The sequence below is a fragment of the Leptonotus elevatus genome, chromosome 21 (assembly GCF_054856555.1).
Source record: "Leptonotus elevatus isolate MCC_2025b chromosome 21, RoL_Lele_1.0, whole genome shotgun sequence".
NCBI classification, from domain to species: domain Eukaryota; kingdom Metazoa; phylum Chordata; class Actinopteri; order Syngnathiformes; family Syngnathidae; genus Leptonotus; species Leptonotus elevatus.
The window spans coordinates 11,328,275-11,353,200 of NC_141259.1; the positions used below are offsets into that span (position 1 = coordinate 11,328,275).

General features: G+C 40.3%; 1 protein-coding gene across 1 annotated transcript in view; it reads left to right on the forward strand.

Annotated features, from left to right (window-relative positions):
* ptprn2 (protein tyrosine phosphatase receptor type N2) overlaps positions 1–23,133 on the forward strand; it is a 111,948-nt gene extending 88,815 nt beyond the window's left edge. Inside the window, exons 14-22 of the mRNA XM_086065800.1 lie at positions 4,629–4,776; positions 6,416–6,489; positions 8,950–9,027; positions 12,188–12,307; positions 12,383–12,549; positions 14,479–14,526; positions 17,059–17,129; positions 19,537–19,610; positions 21,189–23,133. Of these exons, the coding sequence (XP_085921926.1) occupies positions 4,629–4,776; positions 6,416–6,489; positions 8,950–9,027; positions 12,188–12,307; positions 12,383–12,549; positions 14,479–14,526; positions 17,059–17,129; positions 19,537–19,610; positions 21,189–21,260 (852 nt within the window). The 3' untranslated portion in view covers positions 21,261–23,133. The remainder of the gene's footprint in view (positions 1–4,628; positions 4,777–6,415; positions 6,490–8,949; positions 9,028–12,187; positions 12,308–12,382; positions 12,550–14,478; positions 14,527–17,058; positions 17,130–19,536; positions 19,611–21,188) is intronic.
* The last annotated feature ends 1,793 nt before the right edge of the window (positions 23,134–24,926 follow it).

Genomic DNA, 24,926 nt, shown 5'->3' on the forward strand with positions numbered 1-24,926 from the left:
TTTGTTTTTGTTTGAAATTAAAACAAAATTTTAATTTTCGATATTTTATATTTACATTCTTAAGATATGCTTATGACTCTGGGAGGTCCCTGAACTTTTTGTTAAAATTTTAAAACAGATATGCCTATAAGACATTTCAAATTAAGTATGGAAGAGGATTAGGGGCCAGTGAATAGAAAAAAAAAGGTTGGCAGGATTCTGTCTTTATACTCAGCATTCTGACTTTAATCACAGAATTTTGACTTTAAATTCTCAGAATTCTGACTTTCTGCCCCCAAACACACACACACACAATTCATAGCTCTACGTCACAATTTCTCACTTTAAAGTCTGAATCCTGTCAACCTTTTTTTTTTCTCGTAACTGGCCCAAATCCTAAGAGTTGATGTTTTATTTTTAATTTTTTTTTAAAAATTTCATCTCTACTACTTATTTTTTGTCCGCACTTTTAGTGCTCCGCTGTGTGATTTTGTCTCTTTATCTGGCCATTGTCATTTACCCACTCACTGCTGCAGCAAAATAAGCCCGACCTTTTTCTTTTTTTTCCCCCCCTGAACTATCATTTTCCCTCATGTGACTGTCATTGGGTGTTAGTTATAATTGCCTCTTTTTTGTGTGGGAAAAAAAAAGCCTTTTCTTCCACACGTGCACACAATGGATTGTTTTAATTTTGCAGCACGTCATTCATTTGAGACAAGCTTGATAAAGAGACGGATAGATGCCTGGCAGTGTTTCCATTAATGGCCGGCGCATTCATCACACGCCACGTCTGCCTATTATACAGGGGGAGGCTGTAATGAATGAGAGGGAATGTGAGTAATGCCTTGTACCACTGCTAATAGATGGCTTTTTCTTACACTCGTCAAGGCTTGTTTGTGCCGAGCCCCCCTTTGAACGCAGCGACAATAGCGCGGCGCTAACAACAAAAAGGCCCTGTGAATCATTTCTAGGAGGCGGGATGTTATTATTATTAGCCTTAGCTTCTCCCTAGCGGCAAATGTAGCGTCGTAAGTGATCTGTGCTTTAGTTCAAAAGTCCAAATTTGAAATTGGATTCCGCACTGGGACCTAAATGTGCTGAAAAATGTCATTGTTTTTTTTAAAGAAGAATGGTTGAGGGATCTATGAGTTTGGGCAAGGGGAGCTCACGAGGGTCTCTTCTTAACATTCCGCCATCATCTCTCGTCAAACCATGTGTGTGATTGCCTTCTTATCGCTCATCTCGGGCCTATATTTGCCCCTCTCATCTCATCTCGCCGTGGCTCGCTCGCTATTTGGAGCGGCGCGGCGTGTGGAGAAGGGTGATGAATACGCAGCGTTCCAAAGCTCACACTCACACTGCAAAAAAAAAAAGAAAAAAGAAGTCTTGTGTAACTTCCAAAGTGTAATTGGAAGCTTCTGTGTGCTGAGTCAGCAGCTCCTTGTTTAGTCGAAGCTGCTTTGACACTTTGCTGTTTTGCATACAGTCCTGCACCCAATAGCCAAAATGGTTCCCACTTCATACTTTGAACTCCTCCCCTTGATGTATGGCAGGTTTAATTCATTCCACGATGTAGCAAAAATCTGCATTTAATTGACACTCACCCAAAAAGGTTTGTAATTGCCTGTAGATGCCACAAAATGGTGGCAAGGCACTGATTTTACTATTAGACAAGGCTACGGCTTGTCTAAATGAAGCTCTTCTCCTCAATTCAACATAGTTGCTTGACACCAGATAGAGCCACCAGATGGCACCAAAGCAAATTTTTTATATTAGACATGGCTTTGGCCTTAGCAGAAAAAAAAAAATTGCATGTTTTTCTTTTTTTTAACTGTAACCACACCAATTTTTCTGTATTGTATAAAAAATAAGAAATAATGGTTTCTACATTTTAAGTACTGTAGTATATTTTGAAAGTATGCTGTTTAGGGGCGTGGCCTAGTAAGTGATGTCAGGAGTTGGATTTTTTTAATTGCGAGTGTTCTCATTTGCTTATTTGTTTCACTTTCTTTTTCACATCAAATTTTATTCTTGCAATTACATGCTATGTTTACAATGTGTTTAAAACGTTGTTTAAATGTGTGTGTGTGTGTGTGTGTGGGGGGGGGGGGGTCGTCTCTCTCTTTACTGTGGATTTTCACCGGGTGGGTCTGGAATGTAATGCAGCAGGACCCTTCGTGCTCAGTACAGGACCATGGACAGCGCCTCACAGGCTGCATGCAAAAAGACTTCTCTGTCCTTGCTTGTAAATGCTTAGGCTAGCCTGTGGGAACCATGCATGCAACCATTCATAATACCGCCCTCGGCTTGGCTGCCATATTCTCATACCTCTGAGCTGTTTAATTTCATTGTAGGGATTAATTAAGACAGCGGTCATACAGTTACAATTTTAATATCAAATATATCACGGGGGTGGGCAAAGATGAGCTAAGACTTAAGTTTGAATGAAAATAAAGTACTGTAGTTTTCTAACAGCCAGAAGTTTGTCTCTTAGCAAGTAACAAAAAAACTGGAGCAAATCAACACACAATGAACATTAAATGAAAATGAAAAAAAAAAAAGGCGTGTAAATGTCAACTCAATGGCACCATTAACCAATTATAGGAGGGAAACAGCGGAATTCATGCAACAAATATAGTGCACAACGCAAGCTGCACTTTTCCCACGTCTGGTTTATCACATCATAAACCCCCACCCACCCCCCCCATCCCCACCTTTCCCTTTACAGACTGTTGTGGGCTGCTGTTCATTTTAATTTGACAGTAATGTGTTACCTGTTGTTTGTCGTCCGCCTTCATCCCGATTTCACCCGGCAGCCTCGGCCGCTGAGCAGACTGCTTATGGGATTAGACATTGTTTCCTTGACACCCGGGCCTCCCCCATCCCAAGTCTCTGATTGGCACACGTAATCCTTCCCACATTCGTTAAACCTTCGCGAGCCTGTCTGCGGAATAAGCCACGGTCCGCCGCCTCTCGCCGGGAGCTCGCCGCCTTGATAAGGGCGCCGCTGGCTGCGTGCTGTTAAAGGCAAAAATATGAATGTAGAAGGCAATCAATTCAGGATGTCGTTTGAATGGAATGTGATGCACTTGGGAGCGGATGTGATGCTGGAGGGAGGATACAACATGACAGGTGACAGGCAGTGATGGAATAAGGACTCAAATTCTTTACGAGTCAGGTAGTCAGAAAGAATACTCAGATTGGTGAAAGACGTAGATAGTCAGGAACAAATACTAACTAGGAAGGAACAATATGCAACTACAGTAAAAATATTACATAGTCTAAAGTCTTGTTTTCATCTCACAGTAATTATGCCCAAATATGCACTCTAAAAACAGTTGGGTCAAAAATAACCCAACTATGGGTAAAAAATGGACCAATCCTTTTGGGTAATTTTATATAAAACAACCCATAAAGTGGATCGGTCCATTTTTGATCCATAGTTGGGTTACTTTTGTCCCAACTGTTTTAAAAGTGTGTATATTACAAATTGAAGCTACAGCCATTGCTTTCTGTAGGCGTAAAACGCAGGATGTATAGGATTGAGACATCCAGTAATCTCTTTCTAATCTTGTCAGCAGAAATGAGGCTGATCTTGAAATACTTCCTGTTTTCTCTTCTTTCAAAATGTACACAGTATTAAACACGATCATTTGCCAGCATCTCGTGGCCGAAAGTGGAATTGTATCCCAAAACAAAGAACAAAATTGAGCCATAACCTTAGGAGACTGCCATTAAAAGGTGGCGGTGGAACACACTGTGCTGTCTCATTACGTCCCTGCATTAATCATGAGCGCTTGATTTCAGGACCTCAGTGGCACTTCAGCTTGCATATCTAACAATAAACTTTGATTCCCATCATTAGTTCCATTTGTAAGCGTCTTAAGGACTCGCCTAATATCCTGTTGGAGTCGTGAATTCATTAGCCATCAAAGGGTAATTACCCATTGTGTGCTGGACAGGCCTATTTGCGATTATCATCCATGTGGCATTTGTGTTTTTCGGCAAAGATGTGCTTTTAGCGTTTGACAGACAGCGCAGACTGTAACAATGAAGCCGCTCAGCCTACCTACGCCGCCTTTAATATGGGATCAACCCGGCGCGCGTGTGGGTATCACTTTCATTGTATTAGCCAGCTGATCCCTGACATCAGTTTATGAGTCTGTAATCTTCCGTCCCGCACAATAGCGGACTAAACCATTTAACCCCCATCGGGAGGGAAGCCATGATACTGAACAGAAATGGGGGGGAATATGGCGCCTGCTTTAAAAAAAAAAAAGAAGAAGAAAAAAAGCCTCAGCTACATCCTCTAAGCGTCCTAAGACTTGCCCTGGTTCGGGAGAATACACACACAGCAACCCCCCCTTCTCTTTTGCCATCTTTGTCTCTCGAGCGAATTCAATTTTGTCCTCTGCGAGCAACGGCTTAAACGCAGACAATCTTATCAGTGGTAGTGCAAGCAGGAAAGGGCGACACCCCTCAAGTTTTTCCACGGCTGACAAACCTCTCAGGAGTCTTAATTGTGTCTCCGTTCACCCTCCAAACTAAAAAAAAACAAAAACCATTAGCTTCCCCCCACCTGCTACCGAACGCCAGTCTGGCCACCTTTCAGTCTCGTGGTGTGAAATGGAAATCTTGTTTTCCCTCAGTCGTACATGGAGGACCACTTGAAGAACAAGAACCGTCTGGAGCGCGAATGGGAGGCCCTCTGCTCGTACCAAGCAGAGCCCGGCACCTGCAGCGTGGCCCAGAGCGAGCAGAGCACCAGGAAGAACCGCTCAGACGCCGTGCTAGCATGTAAGTAGGAGACAGCGGCTCTCATTTACAAAACGTGTGTTCGTTTACACCTTTCAAGAAGAATGTCTTCAGGTTCAAGGAATCAGGAACAATGCTAAGGAAGTCTGAAACCATTCTTTGGTAGTCAGGAATCAACGATGTCTGTAGCAGTACTCGGTAATGATAGCCAGGTAGTCGGTAACACAGAAACATTCTGCAAGTCAAGAAAACGACTGGAGATGGCCAGCAATGACAGCCAAATAGGCAGACACAATACTGGGCTAGTCAGGAGCATTACACTCTTAAAACTGCTGGACATGTGATGAAATAGCTAACCCAGCGCTGGGTCCAAATAGGACCGACACAGTGCTGGGTTGATGACTTGATCCAGCACCTTGGGTCAAATTTTTGGATCCGACAAGGAGTACAAACTGCCCATACTGATGCGTTAAAGCTACCAAGGCGGGTTACCAGTTTATCAGTTAAAATTTTCCGTTAATCCTAAACAACAACCAAGATATCTGGAACAATACTCCGATAGTCCGGAACAATACTCAGATAATCAGGAACAATGCTTGGGTAGTCAGTAATAAAACTCAGGTTATTCGGAATCCAGGTAGTACGGAACAATACTTGGGTAATCAGGAACAATAATCAGATCGTCTGGAACATTATTCAAATAGTCAGGAACAATGCCCATGTAGACAGGAACAATCGTCAGAAACAATACTCTGGTATTCAGAAACCAACGTAGTCAGGAACAATAATCAGGTAGTCTGGATCATTATCCAAATAGTCAGGAACAATGCTCAGGTATTTGGAACAATCGTCAGACACAATACTCAGGTTTTCAGTAGTAGTCAGGAACAATAATCTGGTGGTCAAGAACCATGTTCCTGGGTAGTCGGCGATGATACCAAGGTAGTCAGGAACAATACCCAGGGTAGCAAAAACAATACTTCCCATGAGACAGAAACAATATTTGGCTCGTCAGTAACAGCACTCTTATAGTCAGGAACAATACTCGTAGTCTGGAACATGACCCATATAGGCAGGAACAAGACCTATGTAGTTTAAAGACTCTGATTACCTGGTCCAGAAGCAAACCTCCTGTAACAGCCAAAGTGAAAATAAAATCTTAACTCTGCACTAATAATTTATTCATCCGATTCCCTACCTGAGCAGTAGCCAAGGATGGCTATTTTCTCTGACTGCGGCGTGTTCCCAAATGTTCACGTCACACACACATTGCCATGCTCCATTGGGGGAATTTAGTTGACGCCAAGTGGCAGTTGGCGTGTTTTTTGAGTAACCGTCAATCAATCAAGACAAAAACACCCACTCTTGACTGCGTATAACACTTGAACGTCTGAGATTAGAAGCTTGGCTGTCACTCAAGGCGACGTGTTAAACAGGAACACTGAGTGTGCGTTCACAAGCACGAGATTTTCATGGAGATATAAAGGACATGAGGGACCTTCTCTTATTGGAGGTGGAGAGATTCCGGACTTGTGCGTGATGAAAGCGCTCTTCTCCCCCACGCAGCCTCTCTGGGTTTCATTTTTGCCAGCGAGCCACGCGGTATTCGCGTAGTTTTTTTTTTTCACGCGGGACGGCAGCGAGGGAAAATACGCGAATGAATTATGCATCTTTGTTACAGATGATCATTCCAGGATCACCTTGAAAGCGGAGAATAACCACAGCGGCTCCGATTACATCAATGCCAGTCCAATCGTGAGTATTGTTCAGTCACTCTGTGTTTGGTTTGTCATCGATTTAAGCATTTTGATCTTCTTTTTTTTTTGCCAAGCTCGGATCCGAGTGGATCCATCAGTGCTTTGAGATTAAAAAAAATAAATCTATATAAAACTAACAAAAGATACACATCTTTTGTTCCAAGCAAATACATCTACAGATATATCCAAAAGTATGCGGGAGAGGGCTTTTTTTTTCTCCCACCACCACGTCAGTTGTGATTTCCCCGGAGGCTACTGCAAAGGGACTCCATCAACAGGAAACTATGCATTTCAAATACAGTAGCCAGAATTTTCCGAGCAGATAGACGAGGGAGCCGCACTAAAAGCTTAATACATCTCTCAAACAAACAATCCGCGCTCTCACATGCTCCATTTTCTCTGATGGCATATTCACACGTCGCTTTTTCAAGGTTTGCGCGCAACAACCAATAACATTTCGGGGGTTAAACGAGCGAGGGGTTGGCGAGTGGGCGAGGAAAGTGGCAGGACGCAGGAGGGGTGGGCGGATGAAAGGAGGGTAATTACACCACAATAGGGACCCCCGGCTGTGTCTAGCAAAACTTATAATTATGTCTGTCAATGTGGCTTCTTCCTCTTCATTAGCTCCGAGGCAGCGGCGTCCGACCAAAAATTAATCGGGCTCTTTTCTTTCTCGGGGAGTTCATAGAAGCTAATGAGCTAACGTAGCGATCTACAGTTTTTGCTCAGTGCACCTTCTTGTCAAACGTCACAAAGTTATGGACTTTACCCAAGGTAGTGGAACAATACTCTGGTAGCCCCCAACAATATTCAAATAACCTGCAACAATACCCATGTTGTCTGGAAGAATACTTGGGTAGCCAGCAGCAATACTTGAATCGTCCTGAAATATACACTCTAAAAACAGTTGGGTCAAAAGTAACCCAATTATGGATATAAAAATGGACTGATCCAACTTTCTGGGTTGTTTTATATGAAATGACCCAATTTTTTGACCCAAGTCAAGGATCTGACCAATGTTTATGAGTTGTTTTACACTAAAAGACCCATTTCTTCTTCTTCAAGTTGGGTCAAATTGACCCAAGTCGAGGATCGGTCCATTTTTGACCGAAATGTTTTTAGAGTGTACTTTGGTAGTCATGAGCGATATTGGGGACAAAATGGGAAGCCTGACGGGTTGACAAATGGTGCCCCCATTTTCTTAGCTTAAAAAAAAAATCATATGGAGGGGGGGGGGGGGGGGCTGGCCTCATACTATGCTACTATGAGGGGCACAGTATAGGTTTGGGAAGAGAAAAAAAACGATACCCAGGTTTCAGGAACAATACTCAAATAGTCCCGAACAATATCCAAGCAATCAGGAACAATATTCTGTTAGTCAATTACCACTCTCTAAAAGCCAGGAACAATTCCATAGTAGTCAGGAACAATACTTGGACACTCTGGAACAATAAAGAACAATACCCAAGTAGTCAGGAACAACCGTTTTGGGTGGCTAGCATAGCAGAGCATCAATGAGCCTGCGTCAAGTATTTCGCATGTGAGGCGTCTTTGTGATATAAACTCAAGGCGCGAGGCTAAAGTGGCAAACACGCAGAAGACATTTTGTGTCAGCCGCTTTACGTCCAAACCAAAAGAGAACGACATCCTCCGCCCGCGCCGCCATAATCGCCTCGTAACAACGGCGGAGAGGAGGACGGCCCAAACGCAGGACCGCTCTTTCATGTTTGCGTTTTAGTATTCAAGCGGCGGCGGCGGCAGCGCGTCTGTGTCCTTGAGATTGGCGAAACGAAACGCCGGCGCTCGCCTTTCATTTCGACAGGGGGAGGTTTTTTTTTTTTCTCTCTCCCAATTCCTCCTCTAGCAAAAACCATGTGAGGAATCTTAACCAGGAAGCATGAAAAAAAAACTGTTTTGCTGAAGTACAACAGTGTTCCAGTGATCTCCTTCTTGCATGCGTGTGATGTTCAAGGAAATGTACTTCATTGGAAAGGCGAGATTTCTTTCATTTGACGCTGTATGGACACAACATTAGGTACAGCTGCTTTTACGGAGATAAGACTTTATTGATCCCTCGCTGGAGAATTGAACATGCGCAGTCGAAGAGATGGAAGAAGCAAAAGCTAATGAACAAGTGTTGGGGGAAAAATACTTTTACAAATAACATGATGATAAATACAAATGATCTTGCCTTTAGCAACATCCCCTAAAAATGAGTTGTCAGCACCGCGTGAGCACTTCAAGGTCTTTGAGACTTTCCGTACAACAATTATTTTCGAGCTCGGCCGACAAAGCAGGCGTTCAAATATAAATCCCATCGGCGGACAGGAAGGAGAAGCCGAACGCCTCGGCGAACGTAAAGGGAGGACTTGACAGTCCCCGTCCAGATGGAGGATTTAAACCGACGTCCCACCCGCGCGCCCAAGCACTTCGTGACTCTGCCTTCTCTCCCTCCCAGATGGACCACGACCCCCGCAACCCCACTTACATCGCCTCGCAGGGCCCGCTTCCCTCCACCGTGGCCGACTTCTGGCAGGTAAGTCTCGTCCGCCGCCGCAGCCGCCGCCATCACTCAAACTGATTTGTTTCTTCAGCCGTGTGGGTTCGGAATAATCGCAGCGGAGACGCAGCACAATGGGGAGAAAAAGAGGGGGGGGGGGGGTGAAAAAACATCTGGGTTACACGTTCTTTGCTTTGTGATGAGAGCGCTCGGCGGGAGATCAGCAAGCCCCACTTTGCGCCTCGCGTGTATTATTCCTGCTAAAAATATTTACTCAAGTATATTTTTAACAAGCAGGATGCTTTAAACGATGCCAAGCGCTCTTCTCAAACTGACATTTCCTCACACGGTAGGGGTCCCGTGGCCCCATTTCCATTTGAGACAAATAAAAGTGTGTGTGTTTTTTTTTACCTACTTAGAAAAAAGCTGCCGTTCCACAGATGTGACTTAACTTTGGGGCATTTAAACTCTGCTGCTAACCAAAACAGTAGCACCTACTGATAATATTGTCAAACAAAGAAGAGTTTCACAACTACTGTAAATGACTCAGTAATCTGCAGTAGTTTTAGTTGTGTTTCACAGAGGATAAAGAAGATATACTTGGAATATTATCTGTATATATGTGTTTGTGTTGCTTAAAGTATAACACTGCCACTGAGATGCTATTTTTTTTAGCCTGTCTATGACTTTTTGCATTGTTTGTTAGCATTAGGCTAAGTGGACTAAAGGCGAGGTTGTGTGGTTTTAAACACACAAATTCTATTTTAACTGAGAATGGCATTGGACAACTCTGTGCTTGCATTTTTAATTTTTCTACAAAACATTTGGCAAATATGCCAATACTTGTAATTAGCGGGCATGTAGTCGACTTGTAAAGCAACACAAGCGTAGTGTTGATGATATGCACTACGCCGAACGAGAAGTCCGCACCACATACAGCCAGACAATCTAACTTATTGTTTATCCTCTGCATAGAACATCTAATATTAGTGCCATGCTGATGAGCTGAGGGAAGCTTGCGAGACCTCAATGAATAATAATTTTAAATCCCATTTGAGTCATCGACAGGACACGCCATGCTGCAATATGATTGGCTGCCTCATGCAGGCAAGACTTGCTGGAAATCTATTGCGATTCTTAATAACGCCTCAATGGACAGTATGTATGTCTTTTGCTGCCCCCAGGTGGACAAGGCAGACACAGCAGCTGCAACGTAACAAGCTGTTTCTGATGAAACTGCTGACGCAATAACGACGCTGATGTATTCCCATCGCCTTCCCGGAGCGCCATTAATCACAAGGCCGCTGTTAAACACGGCCCGCCGCTGGCGTGGAGGTGCGCGCTAAATGATGCATGCTGGCCAAACGGCGGCCAAACGGCGGCCCATCGAGTAATTAGCGAGACCGTCGTCTCCGTAGCCGCGTAACGGAGCAGCGCCGGCCCCTTTCGCCACGGCGCGTCAAAGTTTTCTCAAGTTGAGACTTCCTGGAAAAAGGCTTTTCATGGCCGACAATAGGCTCGCAGTTAATTAACAACACAATAGCTCGCTAGCTTTTAACTGCAAAGTGCATCGTAATTGTGTGAGCTTTTTTTTTTCTCTTTCTCTATTCAAATGTGTTGAGTGCCTCCAATGAAACGCTGATAATTGTTTTGTATTTGTTTGTTGGTGCCAGGTGAATAGACGTGTGTCAATCTATTATCGCACCAAAAAGAGTTGCTCAGCCACAAACCCGACGCTGCGTCTTTTCCAATTAAGTAGGTGGGGGGGGGGGGGGGGGGTTGAACTTGCCCCACTCATTAAATGTAAAATTATGTAAATGATTGTAACACCTGGCATTTATTGTTCAGTTTTTAGTTAGTTAGCTCGTTGTGTTGAATGTAAACAGATCAAATTTAACCTTAAATAGAAAAGCTACAAATGTGAAGCTCCTCATATCTCATTGAAAACCAATTTACAATGCAATTTCTCACTCGCTCTTTGTCCTTTGATGGTAAGATTTCAATTTGGGCTGCTGGTTTGCGATTGTCCGCCAGATGGCGCCACTTTTTCCTATTCAAAGCATGAAGCGAAACCTTACATCGTTTTCTGTGTCACGATTGATTTGGAAAGTGATGTGTAGGGCAGTCTACATTCGTGTTAAACAAATTAAATTAAAATTGCCAGAAACATGAATAATATTTGATGTGTAAAGTTCAAGATTAATTTTTTTTGTACTAGCGACATTATAAAAAGCATTTAAAGACATTGTTTTTGATAGTCCTAAATGAATGCAATATATGTCATTTAAATTAAGACGACTGGTTTTCAATTTAAAATTTATTCTGTCCACCAGGTGGCGCCAAGCTTTTCCCATTCAAAGCATGAAGCAAAACATCAAACATTATGCTCTTTTCTACAAGCACCTCAACTGAACTGATCTGTTTGTGGCTGTTGCTTTGGAAAATGGTTTAATCTCAAGTCAAAATTTTCATAATAAACTACTTGAATAATAAAATATGTTTATTATACATCAAAAACATTTTTGTTATAATTACTCTGTCACCTTTCTATGTTCCGACGAGACGCTCATTTTTTTTTACATTCCACAATTTTCCACCCCAAAAATCTGTTTGAAATGAATGGATACATTGATTTCTAATCTGATTCAATCCACTCAGCTTCAACACGTAACGAGCTTTCCAGCATTTCCGCGAGAAAATTCCTAAACTAATCAAGCTTTTGTTTTTTTCCCTCCTTCAAAGTCTCACGTTGTACATTTTCTACATTCCAATTCATTCTACAAAGCATTTCCGCAGTAGTTTCCAAATCTGAATATTTTAGGGCTCATAAGGGTTATTGCCGCTCTAAAACATGAACAGCTCATGTATGATTTTTCTCTTGTGTTGGAAAATGCTGTCACCAACTAGACATGAAAAGGAAAACATCTCTTGAAGTGGTGCATACTGTACATATTTGATAAACGTACTGAAGGCTCATGAAATCTTGAGTTTTTCTTCCCATTTGCCTTAATGGCTGCTGTGGGCTTGTGCGTTTTCTCCCGAGCGCACATTACATTTTCCTGCACCGCTGACGGTTTATTCACGCCTGCTGGACCCGGATTAAGAAATCCATTTCATCCTCATGCGCCGCCGCCAAGAATGCGGAATATTCCGCCGCTCGTCAGCCCTGAACGATTGCGTCTCCTGCCGCGTGCAGATGGTGTGGGAGAGCGGCTGCGTGGTCGTCGTCATGCTCACGCCCATCTCGGAGAACGGCGTCAAGCAGTGTCACCACTACTGGCCGGATGAGGGTTCTGACGTCTACCACTTCTACGAGGTACGGATAGTCTGGAAATGTCTTTTGGACCCGAGTGAGTTAACCTTGCCGCCGTGTTTGGCGGTGCGCCTCCAGGTCAATCTGGTGTCCGAGCACATCTGGTGCGAGGACTTCCTGGTCCGGAGCTTCTACCTGAAGAACCTGCACACCAATGAGACGCGCACCGTCACGCAGTTCCACTTCCTGTCCTGGATGGACCGCGGCATCCCCAACACGGCGCGCACCCTCTTGGACTTCCGCAGGTACAGCAGAGCGCCGACCCCTGACCCCTCAGCTCGTTCACCCCCCACCTTCCTTCCTTCCTTTTTTTCCCGGTTTGGTGGCTCTAACAAGGTTTCTCTCCTTTCCCTCAGGGTTAGAATAGTTTTGAGTTTTCATTATTTTTATATATATATATTTAGATTTTATATTGTATTTTGTTATTTTGTTTTGACAGTTAGTTTTAATTAGTTTATAGAACATATTTGTTGTTTTTTATTTTTTTTCAAAAATGTTTTTGTATTAGTTTTAGATATTTTTACTGTATATGGAGTATACGTAAATGTTAGACAAAAAAAATCCTCTCTCTAAAATGATAGTTACATGCGATGTAATTCAGGTTTTTTTTCTTCTTTTTATTTGATTCCATTAACGCAAATGTTTTTTTTCCTATTTGTGTTTTCTTTATTTGATTCCTTTTTCGGTTAACTATAATAACCTTGCCGTCCCCGCACCACCTCCTTGCCCTCACCTCCCTCCAGCACATGTGATGCAGCAAATTAACAGCCCCGCACTGCCTGGCTTGGCTTGGGAAGAAAACAGCTCATTCAAAGAGCCAATTAAAGGCGAGCCGCCTGACTAAAAAGAGGGGGCGAGTGCTCGGGGTTTGTTAGCGAGGGGATCGCCTCGCCCCGACTCCTCCGGGAAACCACGGAGGGACAACAAATGAGAATAGATGCATCTGATTTGGGGATGGAAATCTGTCCCCCCTCTTTCCGTGCTTGTTAAGGCAAAGTGAGGGGATGGCGTCCTCTTTGGTGCTTTTTTCCCCTTCCAATTAGCTCGTACTGTATTTATCAGAGTGCAGGTTTTTGTGTGTGTGCGCGGCAGGGTGTCGATTCTTTTGAGGTTTCGGCCGTGTTTTGCGGTTGCCAGTGTCATTTTTGTGATGTTGCAGCTAGTAATATGAGCCCAGTTGCATAGTCACAAAAGTGATCATTGGAAACTGTGTCTCCTCAGCCAGGCCTGTGCACAACCTGACTCTCTCTTGCTCGCTCGCTCTCTCTCTCTCCCACCTCTCCTTGCGCTCTCGCTTTTGCATGGGAAGTTTGGGCCATCTTTGCTGCACTTTTTGGCACAGATCCAACATGTATGACCTTGACCCCACTGGATATAGCACATGAAAAAAAGTGTCGTATTTTTAATTATATAAATACATGCCTCTTAAAAGACGGGAAAACGCGTCTCTGGCATTCAATGAGTTGAGGAAAAGTACGATAGAAAATGGATGGAATGTATGATGTCGTGATTGTTTTTTTATTTAGACGATTTTGAGAATTTATTTTACAGAATATTCAACTACTGTATGATTCAGCTAAATTAATTTGTATATTTTAAAAAGTTCATTAATTTTAGTATTGTAATTCAATTGAAATCCAAACTAACAACAAAATATCCGCATACTTTATTTTTTTTTTCCCTCCCAGTGGAAAGGACTCTCGTAAAAATTACTATTCAAGGACGGCACAAAACTGCTGAACCAACAACCAACATTAAGTGCAAGAATTCATTTTGTGCATTTTCACAAAAGTAAACACACTCAAGATTTTGTTTTATCATTATGATGTTCACGTGTTGTTTTTGCACGAACGCTCCCAGCTGTCTCCATAGCGACGGCGGCGTGCAGAAAAAGCTTTCCGCCGCTCACAATTGGCCGGCGTTGCGCAATCACAACATCCCGCCGCCGCCCGTCACAATAACGCGCTCCCCAATGACGCTCCATTCATTGAAATGCCTCCACTCCAGTTAAAGTGATGGATTGGCGGGCGAGTGCGCGCGCGTGGCTCACTTGATTATTGCCATATTTATTTCGTCCAGGCGCACCGCATGTAATCGGTGGCATTCATCTTTGTTTTGCCGTCATGATCCACAATAACGTGCTTTTCCTTTTTCTTTGTCTTCTTTTATTGCAGAAAGGTTAACAAGTGCTACAGAGGTCGATCTTGCCCGATTATTGTTCACTGCAGGCAAGTATTCCAACCTGATGATTGTCAAGATGATGATGCTGATTGGTGACTCAAACGGGGGTGCGCATGTTTTCAAACATAACAACTTGCTACAAACATGAAATGGTGTACATGAAAATAGTTCACAATTTAGAATCCTCCAATTGTCCAGTATACATGCTTCTGGTTTTTGCTCTTTTGGCTAAGCTTCAAATCAAAATGGCCGACTTATTATTCGATGACCGGTAAGGCTGAACAATTTTGAAAATAATTATAATAACTTACTTGCTTACCTAATTAGAAAAATCTTAGTGGCCTGCATTTGGCTATTGAAATCAATTAAAAGTGTACACATTAAAGCACTCCATCATGATGGTTGATTTTGTTGACGTTCTTGTGAAATTCTAATTTTCTAATTCAAAATTACTGTAGTTAAAAAAATAAATTACATTTCTTGATCACATTAAACATCTTTTTTACTGGCTCAAATGTGGCTATTAAAGCTCATTAAAATGGAAAGAGTATGAATTAAAGCACTCTGTGATGATGGTTGTTTTTAATGACAAGCTGTTAAATTTGCTCTTATCCATGCTACCCAAAAAGAAAAAGAAAAACCTTAATAAATAGTAAAGCACTTAACTAATTATTTATTTATTTATTTAATTGACTGAGCATTGAATCCGAGTTATTGTTTCAATTGCATTCCTAAACAGAAACATTTGTTGAAGTTGTTGGTCATTGCGCTTGAGTTCTATTTCTAGCTCAAAATTGTCTCTAAAATTTCAATATTCAGTTTGAGCTTTCTGAACCAATTTGAAACAGCCCACATTAAAGCTCATAAAATTGTCATGATAACTGTTTGACAACAAAATTGAATAGCACTTTTTTGTTAAAATGTCAAACCAGAGTTATTTACTTGCATTCCTGAAAAAAAATAATACGATTTTTAAGTGGCTAAAATGTGGCTTTTAAAATCCAATTTTAAATTCCTGAACACATGGAGAGCTCACTGAATTGGAAAGAGTCCGCATTAAAGCCATGCCTTTATTAAGCACTGTACAGAACATGAACAGCTTTGATGTACCGTTTTTTCTTTTTGAGGGAGATGTTGACGTCGCTATGCAAGGCTTAAATTATTTTTTTTAAAAGTTTGGCTTAAGGCCGCTTTGTGGTAAACACCCAATAACCCGCCTGAGCACATTTTACAGGCGCACCCTTGTCAAGTCATGCGTGTGGCGGGAAACGCCGAGCGCAGATTAATGAAACCGCCCCGCGCTTCTCCCCACCGCGTTGGTTTGGCCCGCGCCTTTATCGGAGAGATGCGCGCGCCTTGTTTGCAATTAACATGCAGCGCCACTGAATGGCCGGCGGGCACAAAGGGAGGCTTTTCAACACGCCATCTCTGGAGTAATGGAGAGATGGAGAGAGAAAAAAGCGAGTCCCCTCCAAAAAAAAAAGCTGTTCTTCAAACCGCCGCTGGTCTCTCAACCTTGTCCTGTGCTCCCGAGGTGTGTGCTTTTAAAAGCCTTTGTCCTCTGGTGGGCTCTCAGAAGCCCCCCCAGACACCCCATCCCCCCCTTGCCCCCCCCCAATCACCCCTCGCCCCCCGACTCCCTCGACATTGCTCGCCCAGACCACACATGCATCATCCAAATGTCACATTGTCGATTTTATTGAACAGAAAACTTTTTGATTTTTAATAGTTTTAGTATTTGTTTTTAATCTTTTTGCACACTATATATATTATAATATTTAAAATGTTTATTGTAATCATGCTCACTTGAATGTTTACACTTTTAAAATACAAAAAAATATATTGTTTTTATTGTTCCTGTAAACACTTAACCTTAAATTTATAGCATAAGAAAAAGGCACACACAAAAAAAAAATATATTTTTCAAACTTTGTGGGACTAAATTTGTATAACAGATTAAAAATGTGATTTTTATGAAAATATAACATTTAAAAAATATATTCTACAACAAAAAAATGTTTTATATTAGAATTGTTTTTATTATCTAACAAGAATACATGTGGAGGACTATGAGGGAAAGTCCATTTTTAGAAAAAAAATATATAAATTAATTTGTCCAAAAATATTAAATGGTCCAAAAACCAAGTAGTCTCAATATTTTGATGGGGGAAAACATTTTGAAAGTAAATTTGTAATTCACAGGAGAAAAAAAGTTGTATTTTTATGAGAATTAAGTTTTAACGTTACTGGGTTTTTTTGCTTTCCATTTCTTAAAGCAATAACATTTTTATATTGGCTCTCAAACCTAAACCAAACATTGTGGACTCAAATTCTTGCTGTATTTGGGGTCATTCAGCATCCTTAAGATGATTCTACCATGAATTCTATTGTGTAAGATTTTGACAGAATGACCTGAAATGTACATTCAGGCGCTGAAAACTAATTTGAATAAGGTTGCAAACCTGCAAGAAAAAAAAAAGCGGCAATTTATGAGACTAAAACTCCTATCATTTGATATCTGCAATATTTGTCTTGTCTAATGATCTGTGTCCTCTTTTTCTGTCTGTGTCAACCTGCAGTGACGGCGCTGGCAGGACTGGGACTTACATTCTGATTGACATGGTCCTCAACAGGATGGCAAAAGGTAAACGTTGCCGTGGCAACGCTCTGCTTTTCCACCGAGGGTCTGGGTGATGCGTTGGAGGGTGACGTGGGGGGGTGCGGGAACAAAAGCCCCCCGCGCAAATGAGAAATCGGGGGAAAAAAAAAAAAAGAAGCTAGATGAACATTAGTAATTTATTAGTCATTTATGCTGCTGTCACGCCGCATCGACCTGCATGACGATTGCCGCATGAATTTAGATGGCACATGCATGCCAATGAAACGGAATTCATTTACAGTTTGCCATCAATGTTTCATACAAGCAATGTGTTCATTTGATGAGTTTTTTTCTTTTATCTTTCTGCGGCTGCGTTATTATTGTCTTAGAGTGAACCCTTTGCCGTGAATAGCAAAATTCAGAAAAATGCGTTTACATGCCACATGATGGCAAAAAAAAAAAAACACCATGCTTGTAGCATGTATGGAAGGCATGAACCCATGTGAAGAAAAGAGAAAAAAATTGCTATTTGTGCTAAAAAGTTGGAATATGATCACAATTTTATGAGGAAAATGTTATATTACAAAACTTATTTATGTGGGATGTTTTGCAAGAATCCTTTTGTAATATTACTGGATAAAAATGTTGTAATTTTAGGAAAGTCAAGTTTTTAAATATTTGCATAATATTTAGCAAAAATATGAGGAAAAAAAGTATTGCGAAGTCGTAGATAATCATTAAAACATTTGTATTATTTTATAAGAATAAAACATGTTTCAGTACTGGGCAAACAAATTTATGATTTTTTTTTTACCCATTTTTAAGATTTTTGCGATATTGGAAGAATAATTAATCCATTTTTACAAATACAGTGATTATAATTCTATGCACACACAAAAAATAGTGAGAATACAATTTGTCGTAGTTGCTAATACAGTGGTCATTAATCCTTTCCAACACCAATTTTAATTTTTGTTAAATAAATTGAATTGTAAAAACAAAAAATAGCACTTTATACTATATAAATAAAAATTTAAAAAAACAACAACATTTAAATCAAATGTAACATATTAAGCACTTTGTGCATCATGACTTGCTTGAGCTGCTTCTGGTGTGCCTGCCTTGACCACCGGGGGGCAGTATGACACAAACATACTGACAGTCACAACTTTTTAGTAAGCGGCAAAAATAATAGTTGAAAGGGAGCGTGTGAAATTGTTGGAAATTCTAAATGGATTTAGCGTCCATTGTGGATGTTTTCAGGCCCCCCAAAGGTCAGCCTGCGTCAATTAGAAGAGCCCCTCCATGGCTTGGCCTGCCCTCTGGCCTTTGACCTCTCAACTTTGCCCTTTCCCCAACTCAAAATGGCCGCTCGTTAGAAGAGGTTGCGGCTGGCGCTGGTTCTTCAGTGACAAATGTCCCCCGTTGTCCGCGGCGATGAAAGACACCCGGCGCGCTCTTTTTAACCTTTTGTTCCCTGAGCCGTGCCCCAACACCCACCCACCCCCCACCCCCACCCAAATGCCCCCTTCCCCCCCACTAGCCTTGTATAAAATGGACATAATCTGGCCCTCGAAAGCTTTTCTTTGGCTTCTCGTTTACTCTGGACTTCGGCCCTCCCTTCTTACACATCAAAGTTGTGTTTGAAGCACTCAACTACTTTTTCCACTATTAAAAAAAATATATACTTTCGCTCAGCCTTGTGTTTGCAAACATACTGGCTACGTTTACCTCCCTCATTTGCATAATGCAACCATGTATATCCGTGTGAGAATGGGCGTTATCAATGATTATTTAAAATAAACAGTCATAATAAATATAGAAAAGTATATAGGAGAAGAAATATAACATATTTTTCAAAATTCTAATTTCAGAAGAAAATTGCATAATTGTACAAGAATAAAGCAGTATGAGAATTTATAATTATAATTTTATGCCAAAAGTTTACAGTTAAGAAATACATTTGTAGTATTCATAATACAAGAAAAGGTAGCAATTTTATGAAAATAAAAAATAACTTTAAGAGAATAAACTAATGACAAAAGTCATAATTTAATGAGAATATATTGATAATGAACAGTTTTTGATAGTTAAACGGCCATCGTGCCGCTCCTTCTGCTATGCCCACAATGGCCTCCTGGGGGCAGTATAAGACACAGATGTGACGAGTAAATAAATATCATCCGACGTCCTCCAAAAGAGATGATGTCATAGAACCAGCCCAGTATCGTACCTTGTATAGCGTCGTGGCACTTTTCGCATAACCTCCTCTCGCATATTTGATCAAGATGCGCGAGTCGCCGTCCGAGCCTTCCCAAGGGATGAATGTAATCATTTGCAATCGGCCTTCTAAAAAAAGGGACCGGTCGCGTAGAAACGACGAGATGGACAGATGTGAGCTGGATTAGCCCGATTGCTTTCAACTGCCTCCAATCTTGTGCGTGCGTTGCAGGTGCTAAAGAGATTGATATTGCTGCTACCCTGGAGCACTTGAGAGACCAGAGAGCCGGCATGGTCCACACAAAGGTAAGACCCCCCACACACACACACACACCCCCGCTGCCTTTGAGCTCGAGTGGTTTTGAGGGAGGGGGGGGGGGGGGCGAGATGAAAAGAAAAGACGTCGCTTTGGTTTGTGAACTCCTTCAAAAATCAAGAAAGTTTGATTGGATGCCAGTCACGAGTTTTTTGGAGCAGTTCAAATATTCACTCTTGTGATCGAGTGCCAACAAATAATCACTCATAAAAGTTGCTATTATTACTTTCACCAGAGAAATCTAGATGTGTCCTTTAAGAATAAAGTCTGAATTTAATGGAGGGGATTTTGTAAGAATATATTCATAGTAAAACGTACACCTGTTAAAATGTAATGGGGAGGAGAAAAAAAGTCCCCCCAAATAAAAAAAAAATAAAAATGCTGAAAAATATTCTAAATGTTTTCAACAAATTTTGGAGGAGAAAAAAAAAGATATATATATATATATTTAAAAATTATATTTTTTTGTTTCATTTAAAAAAAAATTTTTTAATTCTGCTAATCCGGTTGACTGTATAGTTAGTTTTTTCAGATATAGATATATATATAAAACAAAGTTGGATTAAAAAGAGCAAATTGTGTACCTTTACAAGAAAAATGTCAAAATTTTACAAGAATAAAGTCAGAATGTTAGAATATTTTTTTTATTATGACAAAAAAAAAACATGTAATTTTACTGGAATAAAGTTGTAATGTTCTGAGAGTACATTTCAAATTTTATAAAAAATACATTTGTAATTTTCACAATCAAGAATTATGAAAAAAAAATCTAAAATGTTATGAAAATTCATAACAGTGGGGAAAGTTGCAACAATTCATAATTTTACAAAAAATAAAAGTGCAATATTCTGTTTCAAAAAAACTAAACTCTTATTAAAGCTATAAGAACAAAAATTATGTGTAAAATCTTTTGTTTGTTTGTTTTAGTCATTTTAGTTTTTCATTCATTTTCAAGTTGAATGCAAAAATTCTCAAGAAGCTTTATCAGAAAAGTCATTTTGTTTTTACTCATTTCCAGCGCCTGAGGCCAGTTTGAATACGCAGCATGAAATGTGTTCAATTTTGTCCGATAGCTACCAAACTGGACCCCCGTCTACTTATCAGAGGGCGCAAAAATGGCCGGCCCTCCCAACGGGGCTTAGAAGCCCCAAAATCCAAGCAGAGCCGGCCCATTTCATATTTCTGACATCACACGACTTCGAAAATAGAAAAAAAGCCGATCGGCCACCGGCGGCTCCCGCCCGTCGATCGATCGACTTTTCCTTCGGGCCCGGCTGTGTGTGTTGACACATCTAAAGGCCTCGGCACTCCTACGCGCCTCTTCTTCTTCTTTTTTTTTGTTGTTGCCCCTGAGCCTGGGGAGAAGAGTGCAAAAACAGCAGCAACAGCTCTGTGGGGGGAAACATCAATCACGCTGTTGCTTTGCTCTGGAGGGGAAAAAAGCAACAAAAGACAAACAAAAGCGAAGCTGGCCTCGCCAAATACTTTCATACTCGACGTCTACCAGGACCAATTACCATCTTCAAATGTGAATGAGAGTACTTTTTGTCACAAATGTTGTCCCGCAGGAGCAGTTTGAGTTTGCGCTGACGGCCGTGGCCGAGGAGGTGAACGCCATCCTCAAAGCGATGCCTCAGTGAACCTCGTCCTCTTCATCAAGCTCGCTCGCCATCAACTCGACTTCTATGTATGAATATGTATTTGCGTACTTTCAGCGTGTCCGGTGGCCAAAGGGTCGCGTTCGGGTACGACCAGTTTGGTCCCCCGGGGCTCTAAGCTGATTGGATGCCTGAAGCGAGGGGTCGATGAATCAGCCAATGAAAAGCATGTCAGGTTTGGGAGAGTTGAACTCCGAAAACAAGTTGTTGTTTTTTTAAAGAAGAATCAATGACTTAATATTGGGAGATTATTTTTATTTATTATATGTAATTATATGTAATTTATTAAATATGTATTTATTTTATAAAGATAAAGTTTAAAGTATTGTGTAAAAAAAAAAAAAAAGTTTTAATAGAATATATTTCTTTAGTCTTATTTTATTTATCTTCTATATGTAATTTTACTATTTTATTGAGATTATTATTTATTTATGTTTTGAAATAATTATTTTTTAATACTTATGAGAAAATAATTTTTACTAGAATAAAAAGGACATTTCCTTTTCCATTAAATACAAGAATAAAATCATATTTTTTTCTTACAATTACATTCTTGTTTATTTTATTTAAAACAAAATATTGTTTTAAAGAATGAATAATGCGATTAAAGCAATAATATTATAGCAGATAAAATAATTATTGAAAAATTTATTTTTGCAAATATAAAGTTATTTAATTCATTTTTATACAGGAAAAAAAATCCATATTTGTCCATTATTAACTCAACACTAATAATAAATATTCCAATAAAAATGTAATATTGCAAGATTCCTGTCATAATATTACTATTAATAAAACGTGATTTATTTATTTTTTTGGGGGTCATTTTACAGAAAAATTCATTTTAGAAACATTTGTCATAACTGGATATAAACACCAAAAAATATTTTTTTGTGTGCGTGTTTTGGGAAACAAGAATAAAGTCAAGAAAACATGCTTTTCATTGACATATGCGATGTACAGACGTACCTGAACGCACCCTTCTTGTGCCACTGGCCAGCTTTGACATCACATAGCGTGAAAAGTTCCACAGATGTAAAAAAAATATATATATATATATAAATATATATAATAATTATTATTATTATAAAAATTAATCATATAAACTTCTAAGAGTATGTACAGTTGACTGTATGGATTGTAATATTGTACAAATGACATAAATGATGTTTTGGAACAATTAAAACTAAGTAACCCGAGGAAAAAAAATATTTAGAATGAAGTCGTTGATTGCGAGAACAACTTCATGAAATATGAGAATAAAAGTCGAATTGACTGTAACGCTCGTTACTTTGTGAGAATAAATTTGTATTACAGAATCTTAGAAGTTACAATTGCAATAATTGCATCATAATGGAGAATATCATTTTATGAGTAATATCATAAAATTTGAATAGAGTCCTAATTCCAAGTGAGAAAATGTTTACGAAACGTATGATTCCTTGAATGAGGTCAACGTTGATGTTAATAGTTTGATCACATTACCGCAAACATTACGTTAAGAGACTGCACAAACACACAAACCGTTGTTAAAATGTGTATAGCATAGCTTGAAATGTATTACTACTTTTTTCCCGTAACTACATTGTTTTCCTTGTAACTGTTTCAAATCTTTTCGGTGCTGCCCTATAACTCCTTGCCGACCATAACTGTAAATATCCACGTGCTAAAACGTCCGTCGCTAGGAAGCGTTCCATCTATTTTAATCGAGAGCGTCGTGGTTGTTGTATTCACGCATCGCGGATGCATTGTGATATGTTTGTGCAACATGACAAGAGTACGACTCGATGAGAAAAAAATTTGTGTCTCCACGGTAACATTGATTCATTGATAATAAAGATCGTTTTAAAAAAAACACACCGTCTTGTCTCTTTGCTAATCCACACACCTTGTGAAAAAAAAAAATCTAGTTTTTGCTAGCGCAAACTGCAATCTGAAAATAAAGGGTTTTTTTTTTTAGCTCTTACCACGCAAGGCTTCAATCGTTGGCTTTGAATTTACGTCACAAAAGATGAACTCGATCCCCGAGTGAAGTGCTTGTTTGGAAAAGTGCCTGGGATGCTTTCCAGGAAAGAAAAAAAAGAAAAGAAAAAAAGCCCAGCGTGCGCATCTTGTCGGTTGGTGAAAGGCGAGCAGATCGGCGCGACCGAGCCTTCATGTCGTTCCAAGGCCTCGCCGGCTTTGATCGGCTCCACAAACAAAACGCGCTTTTTAAGTCGCCTGAGATCATCATCATAACTCCATGAATAAAACACTTATGATCCATAACTTAGACACTAATTGCATTATAAAAAATAAAAAGGAAAAAAGAAGCTAGCTGACTAGATGTTACTGTTAGCTTGCTAGCATAACACTAACTTTGTATACATTTCAAGAAAGAATGGGAATACGGTTGAAAAATCATATCAAAAGACAGAAATCTACCCCCTGCACAAAAAAAGTCAATTTGCTATTTGTTTAAACATGTAGCTAGCGTCAGACAGCTATGCTTTATCTTAGCTTGCTAGCTCATTTGAGTTTTAGCTTGGTGGCACAGAACGCTCTTACAAATTTTAATGAAAACGTTTTTTACCACAATTCTAAAGACGGAAATCTTCAACAAATATTTGTTTAAATGTTTAGCTAGCGCCAGACAGCTACATGCTATCAGAATTTGATAGCTAGTGAGGTTTAGCATGGTAGCTTCATACAAATTTGGATTAAAAAAAAGAAACAATGGATGAAATATTTCATCACAAGGCAGAAATCTTGAAATATGAAAATATATTTGCTTCAATGTTTAGCTAGCATCAGACAGCTATATTTGCCTGCTAGTGAGGTTTAGCTACGTCGCATGGAAAGACGGAAACTTTCTCCAAATTTGGATGAAAAAATATTAATATAATAAAATGTGTCACCTAACTTAAATCTTTTTTTTTTTTAAATGACGTGCTAAGCAGAATATTTTTATCTGTCATTTTGTAGTTTAGTCCTCATGTCGACATGGAGCGGGCAGTGGCATTTTCCGTGCCTCTTACCTTGTCCCATCATGCACCTGGGGACAGCGACTTGGCATTTGGGGGCCATGTTTGCGCGTCTTCGCCGACCGACACGACTGTCACTCATCCTAAGTGAGTTTCTCAACACGCAACTGGCGGGCGCACTCCGTCGGTACTTCGGTCATTTGCATAGCCAGATTGCTTTCTTTTGATCGGATGGACTTTTTTTCTTTTTTCTTTTGCCCCCACAACATTCTTGCCAAACTAAGACCGATTAGTAAAAAAAAAAAAAAAAAAAGACAAAAAAAGACGCAAATGATTGCCCGACAAATGGATGACAATGTCGCCATGTTGTTGATTGGCTGTGGTGGGTTGTTGCTGTTGCTAGGCAACTGTTACTAGGACGGTTGCCATGTCGAAGGCTCACTAGGAAACGTCATGAATCATGGATGCTTGACTTTCCCCACCCCATCTCATCTGTAATGCAGATTAGCCCCCAACACACATCCGTGTTACCTTTTAAGGGAGAGAAGAAAGAAAAAAACTGGTGCAAGATGTATAAACTTTTTTGTTTTTAACATTCAGACCATGGACGATGCAACTTGTGTGCTCAAGGGCCATTTATTTATTGTCTACAATGAACAGGTCCTCAATTTTTCACCGTTTTTTT